The following is a 23,610-nucleotide window of genomic DNA, read 5'->3' on the forward strand; positions in this document are numbered from 1 at the left end:
GGTTGGATGTTTACCCCAAAACATGTTAAAAGGTATGGCTTTCGAGCAAGCTTGTATATCTTATATACCATACCCACCTTCACAGGCTTGGCATCCATGCGGATCTTGCCCCAGGATACTGCCTCGTCAGGCCTGGCACCAGCATCTGACCCGTCGTACTCATGAGCAGTATTAATGTAAACAGCGAAGTCTGCTCCATTTCTCTGTACAGAAGTGAGAACAGTACAGGTGTAAAATTGAGTTTGCAGATGTAAATTCCCGTAACCCATTTTCAAGCCACCTACCATCATGTTGGCATTTGCAATGTGATGTTTGATGAGCCCACCGCCTAGAATTATCATCCCCGATTTTTTGGCGAACACAGCTTGGTTGTTGATCCGCCGAATGTCTGCGAAGAATAGGGAGGATTACGTTTTTCTAGTGTATTCTCAGTCCTGCCACAAGTAGCACCAGTTCTCCTCCAAACTCTGGCTAGGCGTCCAGTGAATTACGAGTGGCAAAAGGAAGAATGGCCTAACACCATACCAACATAACACAACGATCATGCAACAATCTAATCAGTGAACAATACAGCCTACTCCGCTTCCTCAGACCCCATTCCCCGAAATAAAACACACAATCTCCAGTGCAATTCGTCTTATTATTTTGCCTGCCAAATATCACTAAACATACTAGCTGAATCAACCAAACATTCCCGTAGCCAACTCACCTCACCACTGTGCATAGCCATGTAGCACCAAAGATACGACACTAATGTAAAAGCACACCAACACCATTACACACTTTATCTACACAAATTGCCACAATGCTTGTGCTCAATCAATGCACTGACTAGCCTTTAGTCTTGCTCAATCACTCTGCAGCCTTTGATACCGTTCAACAAGCAGAATCTTTAAGTTTTGTTGCATTTTTATAGCCTTGCAGAGTGCCACAGGGATTCATGATCACCTGCTTTAGTTATGCTATATACACAAAGCCTCTGCAGGCCCTTATTCTAAGAAAAGAGCACAAGTCAGTTTTGATTGTTTTTCAGTTTTTGTAACGTAAACTAGGTCAGAGCTATTTACATAGATATGCAAGATACATATGTGTTGGACCCGGCCCTTTTGGCAGGTTCACCCAGAGACTTTTTGCTTTTTTCTAGCCCGTTTCTGTGACCTGGTGTTGGTGATTTTAGGCCTCTGCACACTTTTTCACTGTGGTACAGTGTAAAGTGCTTGAGCTCTCTGTGTATGTGTGGTGAGTGACCTGCCCTCCCATAGGAATGAATGGGGAATATGTATGCCCATGGTAGTTCCTGATGTGTGGGGAGTGCAGGGGCGAGTTTGATATGTGCGAACTCGAGAGATTGAATGCTGCGTAATGATATATGCGGCATGACTGTGTCTAGTCTAGAAGTGCCACTTTTAGAAGTTGGCATATTTGTGTAATTTGTGTCTGGAGTGTGATTGGCTGGTGAGCCTGGTCCAGGAGTGCCTGGGCCTGCTTGTGGATTGACTGTCTGGTTTGAGGGTGACAGGGGCTGGGGAGCCCCAGGAGGTTGTCTGAGTCAGCCCGTGGATGAAAGGCTGCATCTGCTGCCAGGGAAGTGAGAGGAGATGGCACCTGGGAGTGACTAGGGCTGTGCCTGCCTGACCACAATGCTGGCTCCATCTCCCGCTGGGCGACTGTCACCTCTGTCCCTGACACTGAAGAGAGTTCCCTAAAACCAGTTCTAGCTGGTTCTCACACTGTGTGCACAAAGACTTCAAAGACTTTTCTCTGTATAAGAAGGGGCTGTGTCCCCTTCCAATTTGTTCTTGTTTTTAGACTTGAATCTGCCAGGGGCGTGCTGCTGCTTGGGCCCAGGGGAATCCCTGGGCCCTGCCCAGCCCCTGAGTGCCTGGAGGACTTCTTGAGGACCCCTCTGCCTGTCCTGGAAGGATGGGGGACTGTGCTTTGCCCTGTATTCCTGCTGTTGCTGGACTTGTGGACCCTTACTTGTCCCTAGCGCTGGGAGTGCTTTGCTCTCACCCCTAGCGCCTGGTGGCGCTCTATTTCTGCCTTCAGCGCTAGGAGCGCTTTATTCTGCTGTGGTAGCGCTTGGAAGCGCTTTATTTTCCGCTTATTTACTCAATTTACGGGTGCCACCCCGTTTTTATTTAATTATTTGAGGCCGGTGCCCACCAGGCATTGCCCCGTGTTTCATTCACCGCCGCCGGCCCGGAGATCGTGTGAGGAGGTGCTGAGCCCGCCTCCCTGCCCAGGGCCGCGCTGCCATTGGCGGCCCTGCGAGACAGGAAGCCAGGCAGATCCTTTGGTGACGTGGGCGGGCCTCGGGGCGGTCACTTTCGCTTCCCCCCCTGGCCGGGGGAAGCCTGCTTGTTTCGTTGCCTGTCTCCCGTGTGGGGAGGGAGACCAGAAAGGCTGGCCGCGAGGAGAGAGAGAAGAGGAAGCGTGGCCTGATGCGGGGCTCCTGTGTGCTGAGGGAGCCCCGGGAGGAAAAGAAGCATAGCGGCCGGTGAACAGGGCTCCCGTGTGCCGAGGGAGCCCTGCAGCGCCCCAGGAGACGCCGCCGCACAGGGAAGCTGGTGAGTGCGGGCGTCTTGGCTCAGGGGCATTGCTGGTGATCGAGTCCCCCGTGAGGGACTCCGACGGTGGCCGCATTATTGCTGAGAGCCCAGAGAGGCTCGAAGAGCACCTTTGTCTTTGGGGAGTCCCCGGGAGGGGGACTCCAGCTTACGGCGCCGCATCTGTTTCCGAGCCCCAGAAGGCTCAAGGCGCCCTTTGTGTTGAGAGGCTCCTTGCTCATACTATTGCTTCATGAGCCCAGCGAGGCTCAGGGTGCCATTGTTTTTAAAGCCCTGAGAGGCTCCCTGCCCCACGATGTTTAGAGCCCAGTGAGGCTTGGGGGACACCAGTGTTTTTAGAGCCTGTGTGGCTCCAACGGTTGTGTCAGGTCAGAGCCTGTGTAGGCTCCAACGGGGGCACGAGTGCTTCAGAGCCTGTGTGGCTCCAACAGTTGGCGCAGTTTGCTCCTAAGGGTCGGTGAGGACCCTGTCGCAGTTTGGATTCACAGCTGCCCAGCAATTAGTGGGCAGATGCACCGTTTAGGTCTGGTGTGGTCTTCAGGTGCCCAGCAAGTAGTGGGCACCTGCAAAGTTTAGGTTTGCGCCAGTGGCGCAACCCTGACTGGCGCTGCATGGCAGCGCGCCCTGACATTCTGGACACAGGGCTCTTTTAGTCCCTTTTATTAGATGGGGGCCGGTATGTGATTTTCTTTAGGCACAATATGATTATCTATGTGATGGTAATTGCCTAATGTGAGTTTTGCGCAATTGTATGGTTATTGCACCTCTGAATGTGTTTTCTTGTATCATGTGTTATTCCTGCACCTCTGAATGTTTTTAGACATCATGTGATTTTCGCGCTATTGTATTGTTCTGGCACCTCTGAATGTTTTTAAGCATCATGTGTCTTCCTTTTCCCTGCGCTGCACCTCTGAATGTTTTAGGCATCATGTGTCTTCTTGCGCTGCACCTCTGAATGTATTTTATTGTATCATGTGCTTCGTTCTGAACACCGCTGAATGTGTAGGTTTATGCATCATGTGTTTCCCTTGTCTTACACCTCTGAATGTTTTTAGGCATCATGTGTTTTCCTTTATTAACAATATGTAGCATGCAAACACCCTACAGCACTTTATACAACAAAAAGCCATCATTAATGATTATGGGGGACACTTACCCAATGGCCAATCGTATCATACCTGAAGGGGTTGACGTGAGTGGTGAATTTCATCGTACTCCGTTAGCGGTCGCTCAGTGCTTCGCTACTTACTACGCTACCCTATATTCGGGCGGGCGCCTGGTCTTTCCCTCCATGAGCTCCTCCAGCGAGAACATTTCCCCCTTCCGTGTCTTAGTGAGAGTGAGGCGGCAGATCTGGATCTTCCGCTTACCCCCGAGGAGGTGGCAGACGCCATCTCCAGCATGGCGGCTGGTAAGATGCCGGAACCGGACAGGCTCCCCCAAGTTTTCTACTCATCCTACCGGGATACCTTGGTCCCGCTTCTCATTGAGATGTACAATGAAGCAGTGGAATGTAGCTCCTTTCGCCCTGAGACGGACCTGGCTACCATTGTAGTGATCCCAAAGTCTCAACCTCCCTCGAGCTGCTGTTCGGGCTATCATCCCATCTCGATCAATACCGAACTTAAGATCTTTGCCTCCATCCTGGCCAACCGCATACAACCCCATCTAGCCTCCCTAGTTCATCCGGATCAATGTGGCTTCATGCCTCTCTGAGGCACTAGACACTGCCTCAGACGACTTCATCTTGCTCTTGCAAACCGGCACTTGCTGTCCCCATACTTGTCTCTCTTGCTAGTAGACTTCGAGAAGGCATTTGATTTGGTCGACTGGGGCTACTTGGAGACGGTCTTGGAGCAGATGGGCTTTGGTGCTCCCTTCCGCAAGCTGGTGAGGACGCTGTACCATCGGCCCCGGGCACAGATCTTAGTCTACGGCGCTCTATCCCACCCTTTTCCCATTCGCTGTGGTACAAGGCAGGGATGCCCCCTCTCCCCGATCCTCTTTGCCCTGGCTATGGAACCCCTTGCCTGCCTTATTCGCAGTGACCACTCCCTCACGGGCTGGCGGTGGCCTGGCTTTGCAGAAGACAAAATCGCACTCTATGTGGATGATGTCCTGCTGTTTTTGGCAGACCTAGCCCAGTCGGGACGCCGATGCCTCCGAGCGCTTGGCTTTTTTGAATGTACCTCTGGCTTGCGGCTCAACCTGGCTAAGTCCGTTCTGGTCCCCCTGCACGTGTCGCGGGAGTGCTTTGACTGGCAGTCGACGATTCCCCTTCGACAGCAGTCCTTCAAGATCTTAGGCATCTGGGTGGCCCTTCTCCCCGAACTTGCATGGTCGCTAAACGTCACCCCACTGGTCAAGCAGGTCCGTGCGGATCTCTTGAGATCGCGTGCTCTGCCCCATAACCCTTTGGGAAGGATAGCCCTCTACAAAATTATGATTTTACGTTGTTTTCTCTACATGCTCCAAAACATGCACCTCTTGTTCGCCAGGTCGTGGTTCCGGGAGATAGATGGCCTGCTCACAATGTTTTTATGGGGGTGGGGGGGGGGGGGGGGGGGGGGGGGGAAGGCCCAGGCTGGCCATGTCGCATTCTACCTTTCGACTGTGGTCTTGGTCTGACGAGCATTTATTTGTATTATTTTGCAACCCGACCCCTCACGCTGCATGACTGGTTTAACAGCGGATGGTCTGACCCAGCGTATCGCCTGGAATTGCACACCCTGGGCTTCGCCTCCCTCCAGGGGATGCTATATGGTGCGGCTGTGCCTCGTACTCGTCCCGAGGTTACCTGCGGAGTGTTCCTGGCTTGGCGGGCCTCATTGCGCCACACCCGCTGGTCGGGCAGGCTGACTCAGAATACCCCCTGTGGTGCAGAACCTGGCTCCTTGGCAGGGTTCCGGCAGTGGGACCTCATTGGGATATCCCTGTTGGGCGATGTCTGGAGCGGTACCCATTTGCGCTCCTTTCAACTGCAGGGCAGGCACTCTCTCCACTCCTCCCAATTTTTCCGCTATCTGCAGCTGCACCATGCCCTCCACTCATACATCCAGGACGGTACTTCCTTGCCGGAATACAGTCCGCCTTAAGCTCAGATTATGACAGGTGAGTTGGGGAAAGGGGGGATTTCCAGAATATACTGTTCACTTATCAATAATACCCCCAACTCCCTCTCTCAACTCCGCAATAAGTGGGAGGGCTGACTTGGGGCTCTGAAGGATGCCGACTGGAGGGATGCCTTGATGGGCCCTAAAACTATCACGGTCTCGATTGGTCCAAGTCTACTTCCTGCATGCTGCCTATCTTACCCAGCTGCGCCTTCACAGCTCAGGGCTCCGATTGGATGCCCTTTGCCCCCGCTGCTCCCACCCCGCGCAGACTTCTACCACATGGTGTGGCTCTGCCCTGCGATACAGAGGTACTGGGAGTCCTTAATAGGAGAATTGATGGAGGTCTTGGGCTGGGTGGTTCCTCTGGCTCCTACACAGGTTCTTTTAGGCATCACTGATGGATTGGATGGTAGCAGGGGCGAAATGCTGTTTCTGAACACGGCCTTGGTGGTAGCAAAGAGATATCGCTGCCCATTGGCTGACTGCTACTGCACCAACATTGGTGCGTTAGCGGAGGAGGTGGACTGGTGTGCCGCCCAGGAACAGCCTCTTTATGTGGCTAGGGGTTGTCCCGAGGAATTTCGCCGAATATGGGGGAAATGGGTGGGAGTGATAGAGAGTTAAGATGGGCTGATTTGATCTACAGATTGCCTCTGGATATGTTGACCTTAGGTTTGTATGTACGTCACTTTTCGTATAGTTGTGGAATGTGCTTACCCTGGACTACTCTAATGCGATGTCATTCTGAATGGTGCTGTTTGTTTGGTTATATTGAAAACTCAATAAAATTGCTTTAAAAAAAAATGATTATGGGGGAGACTTCAATTAAATAGGCACACTTAGTACTGTAATTAGACACCTCAACTGTTCATTCAATAGTCAGAGACAGTTGGAGTGGACGGGAAGACACAAACAATTAGCTCATTTAAGACTAAGAAATTACACTGTCAAATGACACAAAATTTAAATATTCCAATTATTAAATAAAATGTTTGAAAAAATGTAAAAATGGCAAGATGGGATAAGGAAAATAGAATAAAAAAGGGAAAAAAAGATTAGTAGTAAATAAATTAAAGGGCGAAGCAACTCAGCTTGTTTCACTCATTCAGAAAGGAATGAGAAAGACACCAGTCTCTTGTAAAATGTATCATGCCCAACTGTTTCAAAAGAGACAAGCCGTCCAAAAACATGAGGACCCTCACCCCGCATGTCCAAATCTGTGTGCAAATGATCCAGTTTGGACACAATGGCTGCCTTTGTCCCACTCAGAGGGCTGAAGCCCACTTGCGTAGGATGCGGATTGTCATCAGATTCCAGAGATACCAGAGCCATCCTAAACAACTGCCCACTCCAAAAGCATGGATGGAAGCGTGCGTTGAAGATTGGGCAGGGGTTTACATCAACCGCTAAACCGCCTGAACCAATGTGGCAATGAAGGCTTGTTTCAACTTTGATGGTACAAAAGCCAAGTATAGGGATGCAGTAAGTCTCTGTCAATTGGCCTGAGAAGGTGACCGCACCTGACATTTAAAAATAACTTTGAGGCCAGGGTCCGAAGGGAATTGAGCTTTTACTGCAATGCAGTGGTTTACAAGCTCAGAGAATAATTTACAATCTTCACAGTAGCATGAAGTGCACTGATTTGATGAAAAAAAGCATTTCTTCTATAGTATATGTTTCATAAAAGTCAGTCCAAATCTGGAAAAATACCTTTGGAGACAAGCAAGCTTCGATTACACAGCAATTTATGCAAGTCTTCCTTGGTATCTGGTCCTGGGCTTTTCTAGCTCTCACAAATCTCGGATAGAAATTATTGGATGGCTTGAAGTTGCGTTTCCAAAATTTAAAGATTTTTCTTTTCAGGTTTCGGACAAGCTACACCAAAGATATGCAACATATGTCAAGGAGGGTGAGATCCTTGGCAGATTTTTTTTTTAGATTCCCACTTACTTTGTCAACTAGTCCCATGGACATTCATTATAAGTGCACATTTCTCTTTTGCAGACTTGTTCAAATGTGGTGTGCACCAAGTCCTTGTCGGTCTCTGCTGGACATCCATTAGCTAGGCAGTCCAAGATGATTGGGTCCTTAGGGTTTGTGCCACAACAAATCCCACTACTTTACTATTGAAAAAAACGAAATCTCCAAGACCAAGTAAGATTAAAACCTTTAAAACGGCCATTTGAAAGCTCCATCTTTACATTTTTTCCACGTGACAATGAGGTGTTACAATATGCAGTCTTTTTAAGGTGTGATGACAAAGGCTTACATTGTCACCAGGCCTATAAGACAGCCTTTCTAGCATCACACGCTCCCCTACTGCTGCTCCTGGCAACTGATAAGGGTGCACATTTTCTTTCCCTTTTCTCCTTATCCACCACCAAACCCCTCTTTTCCTTGTTATCTGCAACCCAGCTGTAATGTAGCTTTGTAAACCATCTCAATTACTCCTTCAACGCCTAGTTTTTCCTCCGCTTCTGCAGCATTCACTTTTCCCATTCATTATATCCCGCTCTTTCCTTCCCACTCAAATGCCAACAGTTCCCTTTCGTTCCTTGCATTTTTTCTTTTTATCATGCAGTGCTCGAAATCTCCTTCGTCAGGGAGTCCACTACTCAGATCTCATTCTACTGGACATTGAATCTTGCATGGAGCTGCAGTGGTGGTTTGTAAACATGTAAGCCGGACTATCAAAGTCATATTTGTCTCCTCTCCTTATGTAAAATATTTGGCTCCTCTCCTTATGTAATCATCAATTCACATGCAAGTAGATCAGGCTAGGGTGCCAACTCAGTACTCTTTAGACAAGGGCATTGTGGTCTTCTTCCTAGAAGAATCTTTATATCAATGCCTTGTAGTTCTTGGCAAGCACCTTTGCCATCAAGTACTCCACCAAGTATAAATATCAATTCTGCATCCTGCTGAGAATGGACAATCTTTCAGCAGTCAGGCACATCAACAAACGTGAAACTGCAAGATCAAATTCAATGACCGATCTTTACAAGGACATGTGAGAATACGGTCTTTGCAGCAACCTTTATGCAGTGGTGAAGTATCTTACAGGTACCTAAAATTCCACAGTGGAGTGGTTGTCAGACACCTCTCTGGGACTTCAGTGACTGGGTGATGAACCAAGATTATGTTCTTCGCATTGGTCATCTCCGGGGTCCTCTGGACCTGAACCTTTTTGCTTTCCAGCTGAACCTTCAACTTCCAATTCTCATGAGATAGCACCCAAATGCAGACACCTAAGCAACAGAAGCCTTTCTCCAGAACTGGCCTCTCTTCCAATCTTATGTATTCCCTCCCTCTGCTCTTCTCCCCTGGTTCCCCCTCCTGGAGAGGCGTTTCTTTTGCAAAGTGGCCTTCAGTTCTTCACATTGGCACTCTGAAGCTTATTTCCATCATCCGCTAGAGCTTACCACAAATGTTTCTACACTTCCTTCAATCTCGACTCTGCTTCTAGATCCGAATGGTCGACACAATGATCTTGTTGTCCAAGGGCAACTACATCTTTTAGCATGGGATGTCTCTGGGGATCCTCAAGATGGTGTGACCTTTCCAGAGGCTATCCTTATAACAGCTGCTACTATGTTTAGGACTTTCTACAAAACCCCTTGCATGTATGTCTGATCTGGTCTTCAATAGGATTTGAATTTGCATACTGTACCGGCTCATTGTCTCATGGTAAAATGGGGATTTTGCTGGCTTTAATGAAAAAAATAAGACTATTAAAAACAACGAGATGAGTATGATATCCTTCCCGGGTGGTTTTGTGTATGTAAGTGTAGTGTCTCCCTGACGTTCTTTCCTATGTATTAATTACCTACCTGCTAGACTTTACCTACCTGCTAGACTACAAATGTTTTGTAGTGGTTGCCAGACTGCTATGCTAATTTGCTTCAAGTTCACCTCAAGATTACCTCATTTCATTTTGCCTTCCAGGATTGTAACATCCTTTTCCTGGTGCATATAATGCCCCTTTGGAGCCTTCTTACTTTATTCTACCTCCCATTATATGCCCAGAATCCTGACTGATTTTAACCTCAAGTTCTGCAAGCTTTCCTGAAACCCTGTTTGGATCTTCTTCCCGGACTTCCCGTTGGATACTGTGCTGAAGATTTCCCAAGTTGTTCTGCTTGATGTTGGATTCTTTCCTGGTTTTCCTTGTACAATGAGAGATGGAGTGTGCTGCTGGAGAGACTGTCTCGAAGGCCTATTATACTCACCTCATTGTCTTTAATAAAATCTTATATTTCTCCTTAACTAACACAATGAAAATCCCCCAAAAATCAAAATCGCCCATCACCAAAGACATTATGGGAAGACTTCAAAGCTTTTTTTAATGGGCTATTCAGTAGAATATCTAGCACCCCATCAAGATATATTCCCTTAGTGAAAAATCTAACCAAGGGTCATAAAAGGATTACACCACAACTAACTAAATATATTTAGTTTCCCCTGAAGGTAATAAGACAACAAAATAACCTGCTGCAAACTTTACAGAGTCTTACTCATGATGCAATCTCCATATCTACACCATAAAGTGTCCCTTGCTGCCATAACATTCTTTAGTAAAATAACTCCAAAATGTACCTAAAACACAGTTCATTAAGAAAATCAAACAATATAAACCAAGAGTTTACTTGTCATGCCACTAACCTAAGGAATTCAGTTCAAGAAATGATCCGACTAGCATCTCTCAGTTGTGGTCTTTCACAATAACGTGTTAACAAACATTCCTTCTCCGACTATACTCTGCCTTTTAAGTTGCTAGCCAAAGGTTTCTATTTTTGCCTTCCAAATGTTGCTGTATGTATATATTCCTTAGGTACGCAAGATTACTAATGTCAGAGGAAAAAATACATCACCTCCATTCCAAATAATACACAAATATACTCACTGAATCATAAAAATAAGCTCTCCACAACTGATGAATGCAATTAAGCCAAATTCACTAGCACATTAAGGGATTAAGATAAATAAATACATTATTGGAGAAGGAGGAGGTGCAAAATAGTCAAAAGGTAAGTGCAACAGTCAGTGAAATAACAAATACATATTTGTTTTTCAAATCTAAGCAAAGAATACTTTTAAGTGTGCAATGAAATGAAGATGGGACAACGGGGTCTGTTGTGTTTTGAGAGTGACTGCGTGTGGAGAGGCACGGCGTTGCGAATAGAAATTTAGTAACAACTATGAATACTGTATACCCGCAGGTGTATCATCTATCATAGTGATCACCAGAAACCGGAATTTGGATTGCACTACTGATTTTGGAGATTTAATACATCACATTCTAAGAGACTACAGACTCTGAATTAAATTGAAAGACAGACTAAAAGGTCGCCGCTAAGAATATTTGTTTTTATGGAATGAAGATGCATCGAATTCGAAAGTATTTGAAGTATTGATCCGGATACTTTCATGACCTACATAAGAGTGGAGCTATTTGATACCTGCCCTGATGAAGCCCTATTCAGCGTGAAACATGTTTGCTGCGCTTCGGGTGCATGTTTGCATCCTTCTATGTAATTTGTGGTCCAAGATTCCATTAAAGGATCATATCTAACATCATTCGAAGAGTCCGGATAGATTAGTCAGTTTGTGCATTTGTGCAACTCAATATGTTTATGTTGCCTCTCTGTGCTTTTTTTAAGAGGACAAAGGGGTCTGGAAATGGTGAGAAGTTATCTGTTGGGTCAGGATGTCCCCTTCATGGTAAACCGGCTTAAAACTCAGCAGGAGTGTGCCTCCTACTGGCTTAACACTAAAGTTATGCTTATATGAGACACCCCGACATTTTTGCGGACATCCGGTGTGCATGTCAACTGAGTGGTGTAAAGCGTACGTTTTAGGAGAACTTAGTTCATATCTGATGTAAGATTATTTAGACCGACCAAATCTGTGTCCCATAGCTTAAACCTGCTGTGCTACTTTTGTTTCAAACAGCAGCATCTACAAATCTACCCGTCTATTCTTCCATTTATTCAGCAATCCAACTAGCAGGTGCTAGATTTACCATAAACAGTTTTGTTTGCCTTAATGTCTATTAATCTATTTCTGAAAAATGGCCCTCAACTCATGTCAAATATCATAATCTCTCCTTTTTGTTAAGTCATTTCCCAGTAACATAGCAATAATAAATCTCATCTAGCTTATCTATTAACCCAAAAAATCTCTGTTAAATTACATATCCCTCTCTTCCCACTAATGATCACACCAAACCCCTGTTAATTTTAATCTACCACAAAGAAACTGGAATGACTGCATGGAAAGGTTTGCTTGGGTGCTCAACACTGATTACAATAATGGATAACTCCGGACTAATCACTAACTTTAGGTTCCGGAGCAATGTGCTGCCTGGCTTCAACTCCTGGTATGGGGTCCATGGTCCAGTCTACCCAACCTGCACTCAATATAGCTGTTCCTCCACCCACTCTCTCCTTCCCTCTATCCATCTACCCATCCCGCACCATCTCTCCCTCCACTAGTCAATATAGCTGTCCCACAAGCCACTACATCCTTCCATCCATCCCTCTCCTCACTGACATAGTCCATCGAACCACTCACCACCCATCCCTCCATCCATCTGTCCCTAGACAGCCTGCTTCTGTAACGGATGTCACATGCAAACATCTGAGGATAACAGAGCTACTGTAGTCATATAAAAGGTAGTACACAGCCCAAAGAAACAATTTATATCACTACTTAGAGGCACATAAAACTATTTTGAGACTAGATCAGCTCACCCTCCACAATGTCCAGCACTAGCCCAGGATTCTTGTAGGAGTGGAAGTATATCATATCACCCAGGGACCCGTCAGTCAAGGCAGGACTGAAGACTGGGATATTATTCTGGAGACAGAGAGACAAAAGTAAGAGCACTGAAACCAACCCAGAACTCTCCAACACAGGTCAAGGGCCAACACAGCACTCACCTTCTGTGCCCAGTAGTAAATGGAGTCTGGGTTGTTAATCTCTATGCCGAGCCGTGCGATCATCTTTGAAGGGGTCCATTTGATGCCCTGGGAAGATAAGAGGATTTAGTTGAGATGGTGCTAAGTAGACAAAGGCTCTCTCAAGATTTTGCATACTTCTCCGTGCCTTACTTGGACAAAAATTAGAATAGTCACGAATGGGCCCTTAGGGAACATTACAATAGCAGGCAGGTGCTCAACCCATGTTGCTGCATGAATAGTTAACTATAGAAAATTGGAAAGGCTTTTAAAGTTTAAATTAAAAAAGAATGATGACAACCTGGATGGGGAGATAAATATTTGTGAGACTTTACTGAACAAGACCGGAGAGTGGCTATTGAAAAGTATGTAAACTATAAATTGGTAATTGCAGATATTAGATGGGACATGTAAACCCCACCCCAGCCACAGGCGGCATCCCTTTCATCTATCATAATCAAATGGTATGATCATCTAGCACTAGCATAGCACCAGTCATAGAGAGCATGCTTGGTTCTCCTAGCACTGTAACCATTGCCAGTGACTAGAACATAAATCTTCACCACGTGGCCTGTAACCACCATCAGAGCCCCCCCCCACCATTTATAATCCCCAAGTGCCCCAATCCAACTCATTCATGTGTGAAGAAACCCCACCTCATTCTATCTACTTCCACACTGGCCGTGCTGTTGGACAGAGAAACTCTAATTGCATATTTCCCTACCTCAAAATCACTGTAGTAAGTTGTGACTCTTAAGGCCCCTAGCTCTGCAAACACGACAATAATGCATGTGCACTAAAGGAGCTTTCTGTGACTTAAAACCAGAGGAGGACACCACGTTCTGGAAGGCACACCATGTTCTCCCTCATTGCTGAGTGTGCTTGCTGTACAGAATGGACAGTGGTGGTAGCAAGTAGATTTCATCAGCAAGGCAAGCCTTTTTAGGGGTCATCTGCTACAGAAGAGTGGCCTTCTTACTTGTCCAAATTTGTCTGAAAGTTCCCTGCAAACGGGTCCTCCGCCCCATCCATATGAGATATGGATTTTGTCTGTGCATATGTTATTTGTGTGCCAAAGGATGCTTGTGAAGCACATATGACACAAGTGACTGCAGCCATATTTGGTTTCACTTCATCAGCACGACATTTCAGTGGTACTTAAGACAGAGGATTGGGGGGGAGGGGGGGGCGTGGCTTGCGCCCGACGTGGATGGCAGCTCGTCCGTAGCTCTCCGGTGACAGCGGTAGCGGAAACGGACTGACGATGCCTTTTCGTCTTACAAGCTGAGCCCAAATTGGAGGAATACTTGTTGGAACCTGCAGGGAACGTTTTCCTAGCCCTTGCAGCTGAAGGTATTTGCTCGTTTTTGAGTTTTTCACATAACGCGGCTCCGGACTTTATTCCGCCACCATTTTGTGATACTCGGAACGGCGCTCATCGCGCTTCTCCTCATATCGGCGCAATTACTTTCCTCTAAGCTCCGTTTGGCTTTCTCCCCGGACAGCCTCAACGTTTTCTCTGCTGCATTATTAAATTACTCCTCTGAGGCTCCCTTTTACTAGGCATGCTTGTCCTCTGATGGTGTTCTACTGTGTTCTCATCCCATGGCCGCCATTTTGAGACACTGCTTTGCAATCTCCTCATGACCAGCTTTCTTCTTCTCGTATCCACACGCAAAGACTGCGTCCATTTTTTATAATGCTTGCAAGTGGCTTTTCATGCTTTTTTTGATGCCATTTTTGAGAGAAACTGTTTGCTGGTCTGAGGTAAAGCCTTTATCGCTGCTTTCATCGTTTCTCTCAGGATTATGTGCTTTCCATGTTTCTATCTAGAGGCCTTTACTCTGCTGACAGGCTTGGTCATTTCTGGACACTGATAATCTCTATGCCTCTATCTTCACGTCGTCTGTGCCTATCTCACCTGAATGTGACTCTTTAAGCTGGCCTATGCTTGCACAGTCTCCTGACGTGATTGGAACCACTGCTTTCACCCTATGTCTTTTGGCGCAGATAATTTCCTTTCATTGACATGCTGATGGTCACCTGCTTTTGAATTTTTTCCCTGTAAAAAGCCTATTCCGCTGATACCTTCTGCGCAACACTGCTTCCTATTACTCTCCTATATTGGACCTTACCTATGGGTAAATTGCTTAAGGAGGTTCCTCTTGCTAAAGCCACTGCTCGTAAATTCCTGATTCACACAAGCTCACAATATCAGTGTTTATCCAGGGAAGAGTCAAATACCTCCTCACCTCAGTCTGCTTCCCCTAAGAAGACCTCTTCACCGGCAAATACTTCAACTTCTCTTAGTAGTAAAGCTTCCTCCAAGAGACTAAAGAAGGACCCGCCGTCTCCTCCTGCGTCAACCTCTTCCGTCACCATGGATTTGCTCCTTGAGGAAATCAGGGCTCTGCGCCCCTTTGTTGAAGAAACTTCTAACACTCTTCAGGAAACTACTACCACTCTTCAGGAAACCACTTCTACTCTTCAGGAACTTTCTAACAAATGGTTATCTGTAGAAAGCCGTGTCACAACGTTGGAACAAAATGTTGACTCTTTAAATGCTTCTTCCTCCAAAGTGGATTCCCTTTGCTCGCAAGTCTCCAGCTTGCACAAACAAATTGAAAATTTGGAAAATAGAAATCGTCGCAACAACCTTCGTATTTATGGCTTGGTGGAAAATTCAGAGGGATCGGATCCAATTTCTTTCTTTAAGTCCTTCTTGCCTAAACTTTTGAAACTCCCAGATAGCCCTCCGCTCAACATTCAAAGAGCGCATCGACTGGGTTCTCTGCCGCATCAACCATCTGCTCCTTCAATGAGTAAGCCCAGGGGAGTGATTCTTTATTTTCTTGAGTACACTGACCTATTGAAAGTCCTAGCTGCCGCCAGGGCGTTGAAGAAAATTACTTGGTCTGGAAACACTCTATTTTTGTCCAGGATTATGCTAAATCAACTGCAGATCGTCGCAAAGAATTTTTGGCATTGAGACCCCAGTTCCGCTCCATCGGTGCCAGATATGGCCTCTATCACCCTTGTCTCTTTAGGGTTACTATCAACAATAAAACTACTTCATACAAAGACCCACTGAAACTTAAGAGCTTTCTCTACTCCTTCAGTGCTGAATCCATGGATACTGCATCTTCATCTGCTCCTTCATAATATGTTTTAGCCTTTGCTGCATTCTTGCCATTTGCATCTGTGTTTTTTTCTTTCATCTTGTTCTAGGATGTACCTATTACTTTTCCCACGCTTCTTTATTGTTCTCGCAGTTTCATCTTCTTGGTTATATCTCCCTTTCCCCTTTTTCTATTTTCTCAATATCCTTGCTTTCTAGTTCTATTTCTTCTGGCTACCTGTTCTCTTTTATATGATTAACATGTTTTATTCTTTTCACAGGTCGTCTTCCCACTTCTCCTCCCTCTCCTATTGTACATTAGTGGCTCGTTGGTGCTGTTTCCCTCCTCGCTTCTCCTCTGTGAGTTCGGATAAGCGTCATTCCCTCGTATGGCCTCCCACCCTCCCTCCCTCCATTTGATCTACAGTCTATGTGAGTTTTTACTTTTTTCTTTGCCCTTCCTGTTAATGTTCTATTTTGTCTTACCTTACTCTTTCCATTTTTCTTTTCTTGTTCTTCCTACACTTCTCTTCTTGCTTTCTTTCCCTCTTTACTCTACTTCTTTCTCTACATCTCTGCTTTATTGCTTGGTTATCTTCTACCCGTTCTATAGTTTGGTTTCATTGACGTTCTGTTATTTGTATGCTTTATGTATTATTGTACTATTTTTATCTTGTTACATTCAGAGTTACCTCGTGGAATGTTAAAGGTTTAAATAATCCTATTAAGAGACAGCGAGTGTTATCTCACCTGTCTAATTTAAAGATAGATATTGCTATGTTACATGAGACCCATCTTTCTGATGTTGAATCCTCTAAACTGACGAGACTCTGGGTTGGTAATGTATTCTTTTCCCCAGCTTTAGGAAAAAAGAATGGAGTGGTTATTTTAGTTCACAAAAAGTTCACTGTTTCTGTTATTCAGCAAGAATCTGACTCTGATGGTCGTTGGGTGCTTATTAAATTATTAATTGACAATGTACCTTTGGTTATTTTTAATGTTTATGCCCCGGTAACTGTTGACAACACTTTTTGGCCACTTATTTCTGATAAATTGGTCTCCCTTGACGATGATTATATCATTTTTGGGGAGATTGTAATCAAATTCATGATCCCATTCTTGATAGAAAATCTCCTGTTAAGTTTGTTCATTCCAAAATGCATAATCAATTTACCTCAGCCACCCGTCGTAAACCCTTAGTTGACATATGGAGACTTTGCCATCCTGATCTTCAAGAATTCAGCTACTTCTCCCCTCCTCACAAGACACAATCCCGCATTGATTACCTTTTTCTTAGTAAATCCCTAGCCCAATGTACCCTTGCTTCAGAAATAGGCTCCATCCTTATCTCTGACCATGCCCCAGTTTTTTGTTGATTTTGATCTAGTCCCTTTCTCCCCTCCCTCTGGCAGATGGCGTTTTAATAATTCCCTTCTTGCAGACTCCAATTTCTCTGGTCAATTCAGTTCTTTTGTTGCTGACTTTTTTGCTATCAATTCCACCCCAGACTCTTCTCCTACCATGATTTGGGACTCTTAAAGCAACCGCTAGGGGTTTTTATCATTAATTACGTCTCCCAAAAGAAGAAGAGATTCGAAATAAAGTCCTCCCAACTTATGAACCGAATTAAACATTTAGAACATGCCCATTTTCATTCCTTCTCAGACTCTTCTCTAAAAGAACTCATTACTGCTAAAGTCACCTTCAATAAATTGTCTACTGATGCTGCTTCTTATCTTTTAAAGAGTAGCGCTCGTTATTATGGAGGCCAAAATAAAATGGGTAAGCTTTTAGCTAATTATTTGAAAGTACGCCGGGATAGAACTCGGATTTCCTCTATAATTGATTCTTCTGGTACTTCTCACTTTAAGGATGATGACATTTTGCAGGAATTTGTCGCTTTTTACAAGGATCTTTACACTCCTGAGTCCACTCCGCTTCCCTCTGATTTATCATCCAACTTCCACTCGATCCCGTCTCCTCCTTCTTCCCATGTTGATTTTGCTTCACTTGAAGCGGATATAACCCTTCAAGAAATATCCCACGCAGTATCAATTTTAAAACGCGGTAAAGCCCATGGTCCTGATGGCTTCTCTATTGAGTTCTACTCTCATTTTTCGAAACTTCTTCTTCCGCACATGCTAGTTTTATTTAATTCATTTATTGTAAACGGCTCTTCCCAAGGTACTTTTCAAGATGCTATGATCTGCCTCATCCCCAAAGATAACAAAGATCCTTCTTTTTGTAAAAATTACCGCCCCATTTCCCTTGTTAATACGGATTATAAAACTTTTGCCAAATTACTTGCCCTGCGTATTGATCCCATTTTACCCGAACTTATAGGTCCTGAGCAATCAGGTTTTGTGAATGGACGTTTGTCCTCTGACAATTCCAGAGTTTTCTTTAACGTCCTTAGTAAAGCTTCTTCCCTTTCCTACCCTCTTGCAGCCATCACACTTGATGCCGAAAAGGCATTTGATAGGATTAGTTGGGAATTTATGTTTCGTGCCCTCAATTGGATTGGCTTTTCACCTAAATTAATCTCTCTCATCTCCCTTTTGTATTCCGGCCCTAGAGCTTCTATTTTTGCTAATGTTAAAATTTCTGATTATTTCTCCCTCTCTAGGGGTGTCAGGCAAGGTTGTCCGTTATCCCCCTTGTTATTTATTGTAACATTGGAACCTTTTCTCTCCAAACTCCATCTAGATGCCCAAATCCTTAGTTTTAATCCTGGCCCCAATCAAGTTAAATTATCTGTTTATGCAGGCGACATTCTTTTCTATTGCTCTAATCCTGAGTCCACCCTTCCTGCCTTTTTGCTACAAGTTGACGCCTTCTCACAGGTTTCGGGTTATCGTCTCAATCGGGACAAGTGTGAAGTTTTACCTCTAAACATTCTATGTATGCGTCATTACTTTGATCATACTGGTTTCTCTTGGCAGTCGACTAAAATAAAATACTTAGGATTGGGGTTCTCCCCTTCCATATCTGACACCTTGAAAGCTAATTTTGATTATATTACAAAGAAATTGAACTACTCTATTACTAGATGGCAGCCCCTCTTTCTCTCATGGTGGGGTCGTTTGGACTCCATCAAAATGATGCTAGCCCCTATCATCCTATATTTGCTTTCCATGCTTCCTGTTCGTATACCCGGTTATTATTTTAAACGACTAGATTAACTCTTGGTGAAATTTCTTTGGAAAAATAAACCTCCTCGGATTGCTTTGTCTTCCCTTAAAAAAGATAAACAATATGGAGGTCTTAAGTTTCCAGACTTTAAGGCATACCACTATTCTTTCAACCTTAAACAAGCCTCTTGTTGGCTTTCCACAGATGCTCCTACTTATCCTCCAGTTTGGCTGTCTCTGGAGAAATCCCTCATTTCGCCGTTTGCTTTTTTGGAGGTTCTTGCTTTTTCCGCCAACGTTTCACTCTTGAAATCCCCTGTCATTGCTCACACCCGTTGCCTCTTATCCCCCCTTTTACTCTCTTCTTATCCTTCTTTTACTTCTTTATCTCACCAATCCATCTGGCACAACAAGTTGCTTCGCATCAAGAATCGCTCCTTTTGTTGGAAATCTTGGCAATCCAAGGGTTTATCTTGGATCTCCCAACTTCTATCACATAACGTTCCTCTTTCTTTTGCAGATCTTCAGACTCAATTTCTTCTCCCTACTTCCTTTAGAAAGCAATATGATCTATTACTTCCTGCTCTTCTTCAATACATTCAATCTCTCCCTTCTTCCTCTGATATACCCTCCGCTTACTCTACTATTAGCCCACTTTTGGTTTCCTCTCCGCCCACTTCACATTTTTATAAATGTCTTATGACTTTGCCTCATCTGCCCAAATCAAAGACTGAATTGGCCTGGGAACGGGATTTGTAATTATCCTGGCCTGTCTCTTTATGGGATAAGTTATGGTTAAAAATACACAAAACGTCTAGAGCTGCTAATACTACCCAAACTCTTTACTTTTTATATAATCGTTTACTTTTTACTCCACAGAAGTTGGCCACTTTTTCCCAGGATCTTTCCCCTAATTGTTGGTCCTGTTCCTGTCAACATGCAGACTTACTTCTCATGATGTTTCATTGCCCCAATATTGCTTCCTTTAGGCAATTAGTCTGGTCCCGCATACACAAGATTTTTGGTTTTACACTCCCTTTCTCTCTTCCCAATGTCCTTTTGGGTTCATTATCTCCTGATTTACCACTCTCCCCTTCTCACTATAAGTTGCTTGACTTGTTTTTAGCCATTGCATTTCATCTCATTACCTCCAACTGGAAGGACTCTACTAAAGTTAGTTATTCAGCTTGGTGGAATGCTATTTGCTTTCATCACAGACTTGATACCAATTATGTTACCCCTGTTTCCTTAGCTGTTAAACGAGATATGTTATGGATTCCTCTTACTTCCTACCTTTCTAAGGCCTCTCCCTCTCCTCAAAAGGTTACTGCTAATCACCAAAATCCATCTGATGATGTTCACAAACCGCCATGATATTTCTTATTTCTCTTTTTACTTCAATTTTACAATGTTTTTCGCTTATTTATTACTTGCTGTCTATCTTATATCCTTTATTTATATTCATTATTTGCATACAATGTTATGTTTTATGAATCGTCATACTCCTTTTCCCCTTTTATTTTGTCTCTTGCTCCGTCCCTTGTTTTTCTTTCTCAGGACTTAGCTATAGATGTTTATTGATTCCGTTTCATTATACCTGCTTAAATTTTATTGTGGTAGCTTTTATATCTCTCATGATTGATTGTATTACTCTTCTATATTTTAAACTATGTTTTTAGTTTCAATAAACTTGAACTTAAAAAAAAAAGACAGAGGTTTGAGGGAGAGCTCGCATAGCAGATATGAATTGCTGAACATTTCACAGATCCTTTTGTTTTGGGTAAGACAAAAAAGTACTACGAAGAGTCGACAGACGGCCCCTATGAAGCTAGGGAGTGTTCCCTTGCCGTTCCATGCCCAATGTTTTCAGGAAGAGCTACCCCTAGTAGGTTAACAGGCAGTTAAGTGGTGAAGCCTTGCTTATCTTTATTCCCTTGGTTTGGATTGTTCCCAGTTACAATCATCCCGTCTTCCTGCTCACACTTCATGACAAAGATTTAGGTTGGACCAGTCTGAGTGGAATAAGCATAAGAGCAGAAATGCCCAGAACCCAACTCAGAAGTGGTCGTTAGAATACCCAACTGCTTTCTGCAACTTTAGTATAACTGATTCGCTGCGGCCGGAATTCCCCCGCGGTGCTGAGGAAATCCACACATGCGTCGTTTGGAGGGCCCCCAGCTGTCCTCAGCACATGCCCACTTAGAAGACAGACACCCGGGGGCCTTCCGACGCACGGAACATGATAAAAATGGGACAGAAACTTCTGATATCTTCGTTTATAACCATAATCTCTATACCAGTGCGATCAAGAAACTCTTTAAGCTACAGTTGGGGTAGCCAACGTATGTGTGGTGTGTGTGTGTCCTCCCCCACAGCATAAGCAATTAGAGACACACTGAAGCCTGAGGATGTATTTGGACTCCAAAGAGGCAAGTCTCACCATGGACATCTAGCACCAGGAAGCATCTCCATGCTAAAGGAGCTCCAACTTAGGGGGATCAGATGTTGTGACCAAAAAACCGGGACATTTCACATAAAATAGAGGAAGGTCTACAATTAACAACAATAAAGTGGCAAAGAATGACAGCTCTCATCCCCATAGAAACATAGAAGAGGCACTAAGAAAATAAATAAAATGTAATTTTTAAAACAAGCATCATACCTGTTAATTAAATTGTTTACTCATAACAGAATTGATGACACCCCCATTGCCTTTACCAATACATTTTCCTACCTGGGTGTCCCATTTGATAGAGACGGTCTGTGGAATAAAGCCACTGAAAATAGGAACTTACTATTTAGTGAATACTGTATGGCCCTTTGGAGGTTTGCAAAACGATTTGGCACAAATCCCCCCCGAGGTAGTGATAAAAATGTATAAAGTAAAGTGTCTAAGCATAGTTACATATGGGGCAGGATTGTGGGGATACAGAAATTGTGCTGACTTGCAAAAGGTGGAAAATTACTTTTTAGATACTTACTTGCCATCCCTAAAAGTACATCAGCCTATGTTACCCACGCGGAATTCGGGGCACAATGTGTCTCAGACTCAATAAAGATGCAACCAATACTCCTCTGGCTCAAAATCTGGACCTCGGAGTATACAGCACTGAATCAAGAAATTATTGGGGATTGTTTAAAACTTAGTCTGCACACAAGAATATTATGGTTAACGTATGTCCAACGCTTTTTCCATGATATGGGTTGCTCCGAGTATTTTGAAAGGCCTGAAACCCTTTTAATATGCAACCTTAACTGAAATCTGTTTTGCATGGTAGACACAGGTTTGTTTTAACCGGGCTTAGACTTGACATCTTCCACCGACTTGTCAGCTTTCCAAAAATGAATGATAGGGCGCAAAATCTGATTTACTGTCCGTGTGCTAATCTGCTCCTCCAGGATACAATGCATATGGTTTTCTTTTGCAAGTTTAATACTCGTTTACGGAAAAGAACCATTTTACCAATATTAAAACAGCACAGCTTTACCCAATGCCGTCCTTCTTATGTATATTTGCAAACACTACCTACCTTAGAAATATGTTGCAGACTGGGGTCATTTTTATGTTCGGTTTTTAACACTAAAAAGACCATTGTTTTAATATCCTGATTGGGCTGAATTCAGTAGTATTAAATGATCAAATATCTTAGAATTAATAAAATTTGGTGGAACATAGGATTGTGTAATATAAAAATGTTATAGTTCTATTTATCACCTGTTTTTATATTTAATATAGAGGCACTTTACAAACCAGGGCCAGGCGAGACGTTATAAGAGTGCTTCCTATAGTGAATCAGATTTTGCACATAAGCACTGACAACCCAATATAACTAGTCTGTTTACGGTTTGTCATCATTTGTGTATGTTAATTGATTATGTCAGATGGTTTTTAACTATTGGATAAGTACTGTATATTGCTCCTTTGATGTTTGATATGCTTGTATGGATGCTTTTCATACATTCGAATAAAGATGTACTTGACTTGACTACCCATGACAGCTGCTTACTAGAACACCTAAAAAAGTGCCTTTCACGGTTTTCAGTTTACCCACTCAAAAAACCGGGACATGAGCCACTTTTACCGAACTCTGCTGGGACAACTGTTGAAAAACCGGGACTGTCAGGGCAAATCCGGGACGCCTGGTCACCCTACTCCAACTGCAATCTGCAGTTGGACAAAAAGCCATCAAAACAACAAACAAGCATTTACAATGCAACGGTCTCGCCTTTGCAAAAGTTAGAGCTATTGGCATTGTAAATGACAATTTTTTTATGTATGTGTTTGTTTTGAAAAGAGATAAATAAATGGCATTTTCATTTATAATGCTAATGGCTTAATCTCTCGCAAATGGGAGACCTACTGCATGTGCAACCACACACACACACACACACACACACACACACAGAGCCACACAAAGAGCACACACACACATAGATGTGGTGGAAGTGGATCTGGTGGATGTGGGGGTGTTGGATGTGTTGGTGGTGGTGGATGTGGTGGTGGTGGATGTGGTGGTGGTGGGTGTGGTGGTGGTGGGTGTGGTGGTGGTGGGTGTGGTGGTGGTGGGTGTGGTGGATGTGGTGGTGGTGGATGTGGTGGTGGTGGATGTGGTGGTGGTGGATGTGGTGGTGGTGGATGTGGTGGGGGTGGATGTGGTGGGGGTGGATGTGGGGGTGGTGGATGTGGATGTGGTGGTGGTGGTGGTGGATGTGGTG

General features: G+C 44.3%; 1 protein-coding gene across 6 annotated transcripts in view; it reads right to left on the reverse strand.

The window, feature by feature from the left end:
• Positions 1 to 23,610, reverse strand: part of LOC147662125 (deoxyhypusine synthase-like) — a 181,260-nt gene that overhangs the window by 47,609 nt on the left and 110,041 nt on the right. For all 6 annotated transcript variants that reach the window (XM_086951092.1, XM_086951090.1, XM_086951089.1 and 3 more), the window contains exons 6-9: positions 12,628 to 12,714; positions 12,439 to 12,544; positions 285 to 388; positions 78 to 203 (exon numbers count right to left, since the gene is read on the reverse strand). In XM_086951092.1, the coding sequence (XP_086807218.1) occupies positions 78 to 203; positions 285 to 388; positions 12,439 to 12,544; positions 12,628 to 12,714 (423 nt within the window). The remainder of the gene's footprint in view (positions 1 to 77; positions 204 to 284; positions 389 to 12,438; positions 12,545 to 12,627; positions 12,715 to 23,610) is intronic.

Source organism: Lissotriton vulgaris, unplaced genomic scaffold, assembly GCF_964263255.1.
Source record: "Lissotriton vulgaris unplaced genomic scaffold, aLisVul1.2 SCAFFOLD_261, whole genome shotgun sequence".
NCBI lineage: Eukaryota > Metazoa > Chordata > Amphibia > Caudata > Salamandridae > Lissotriton > Lissotriton vulgaris.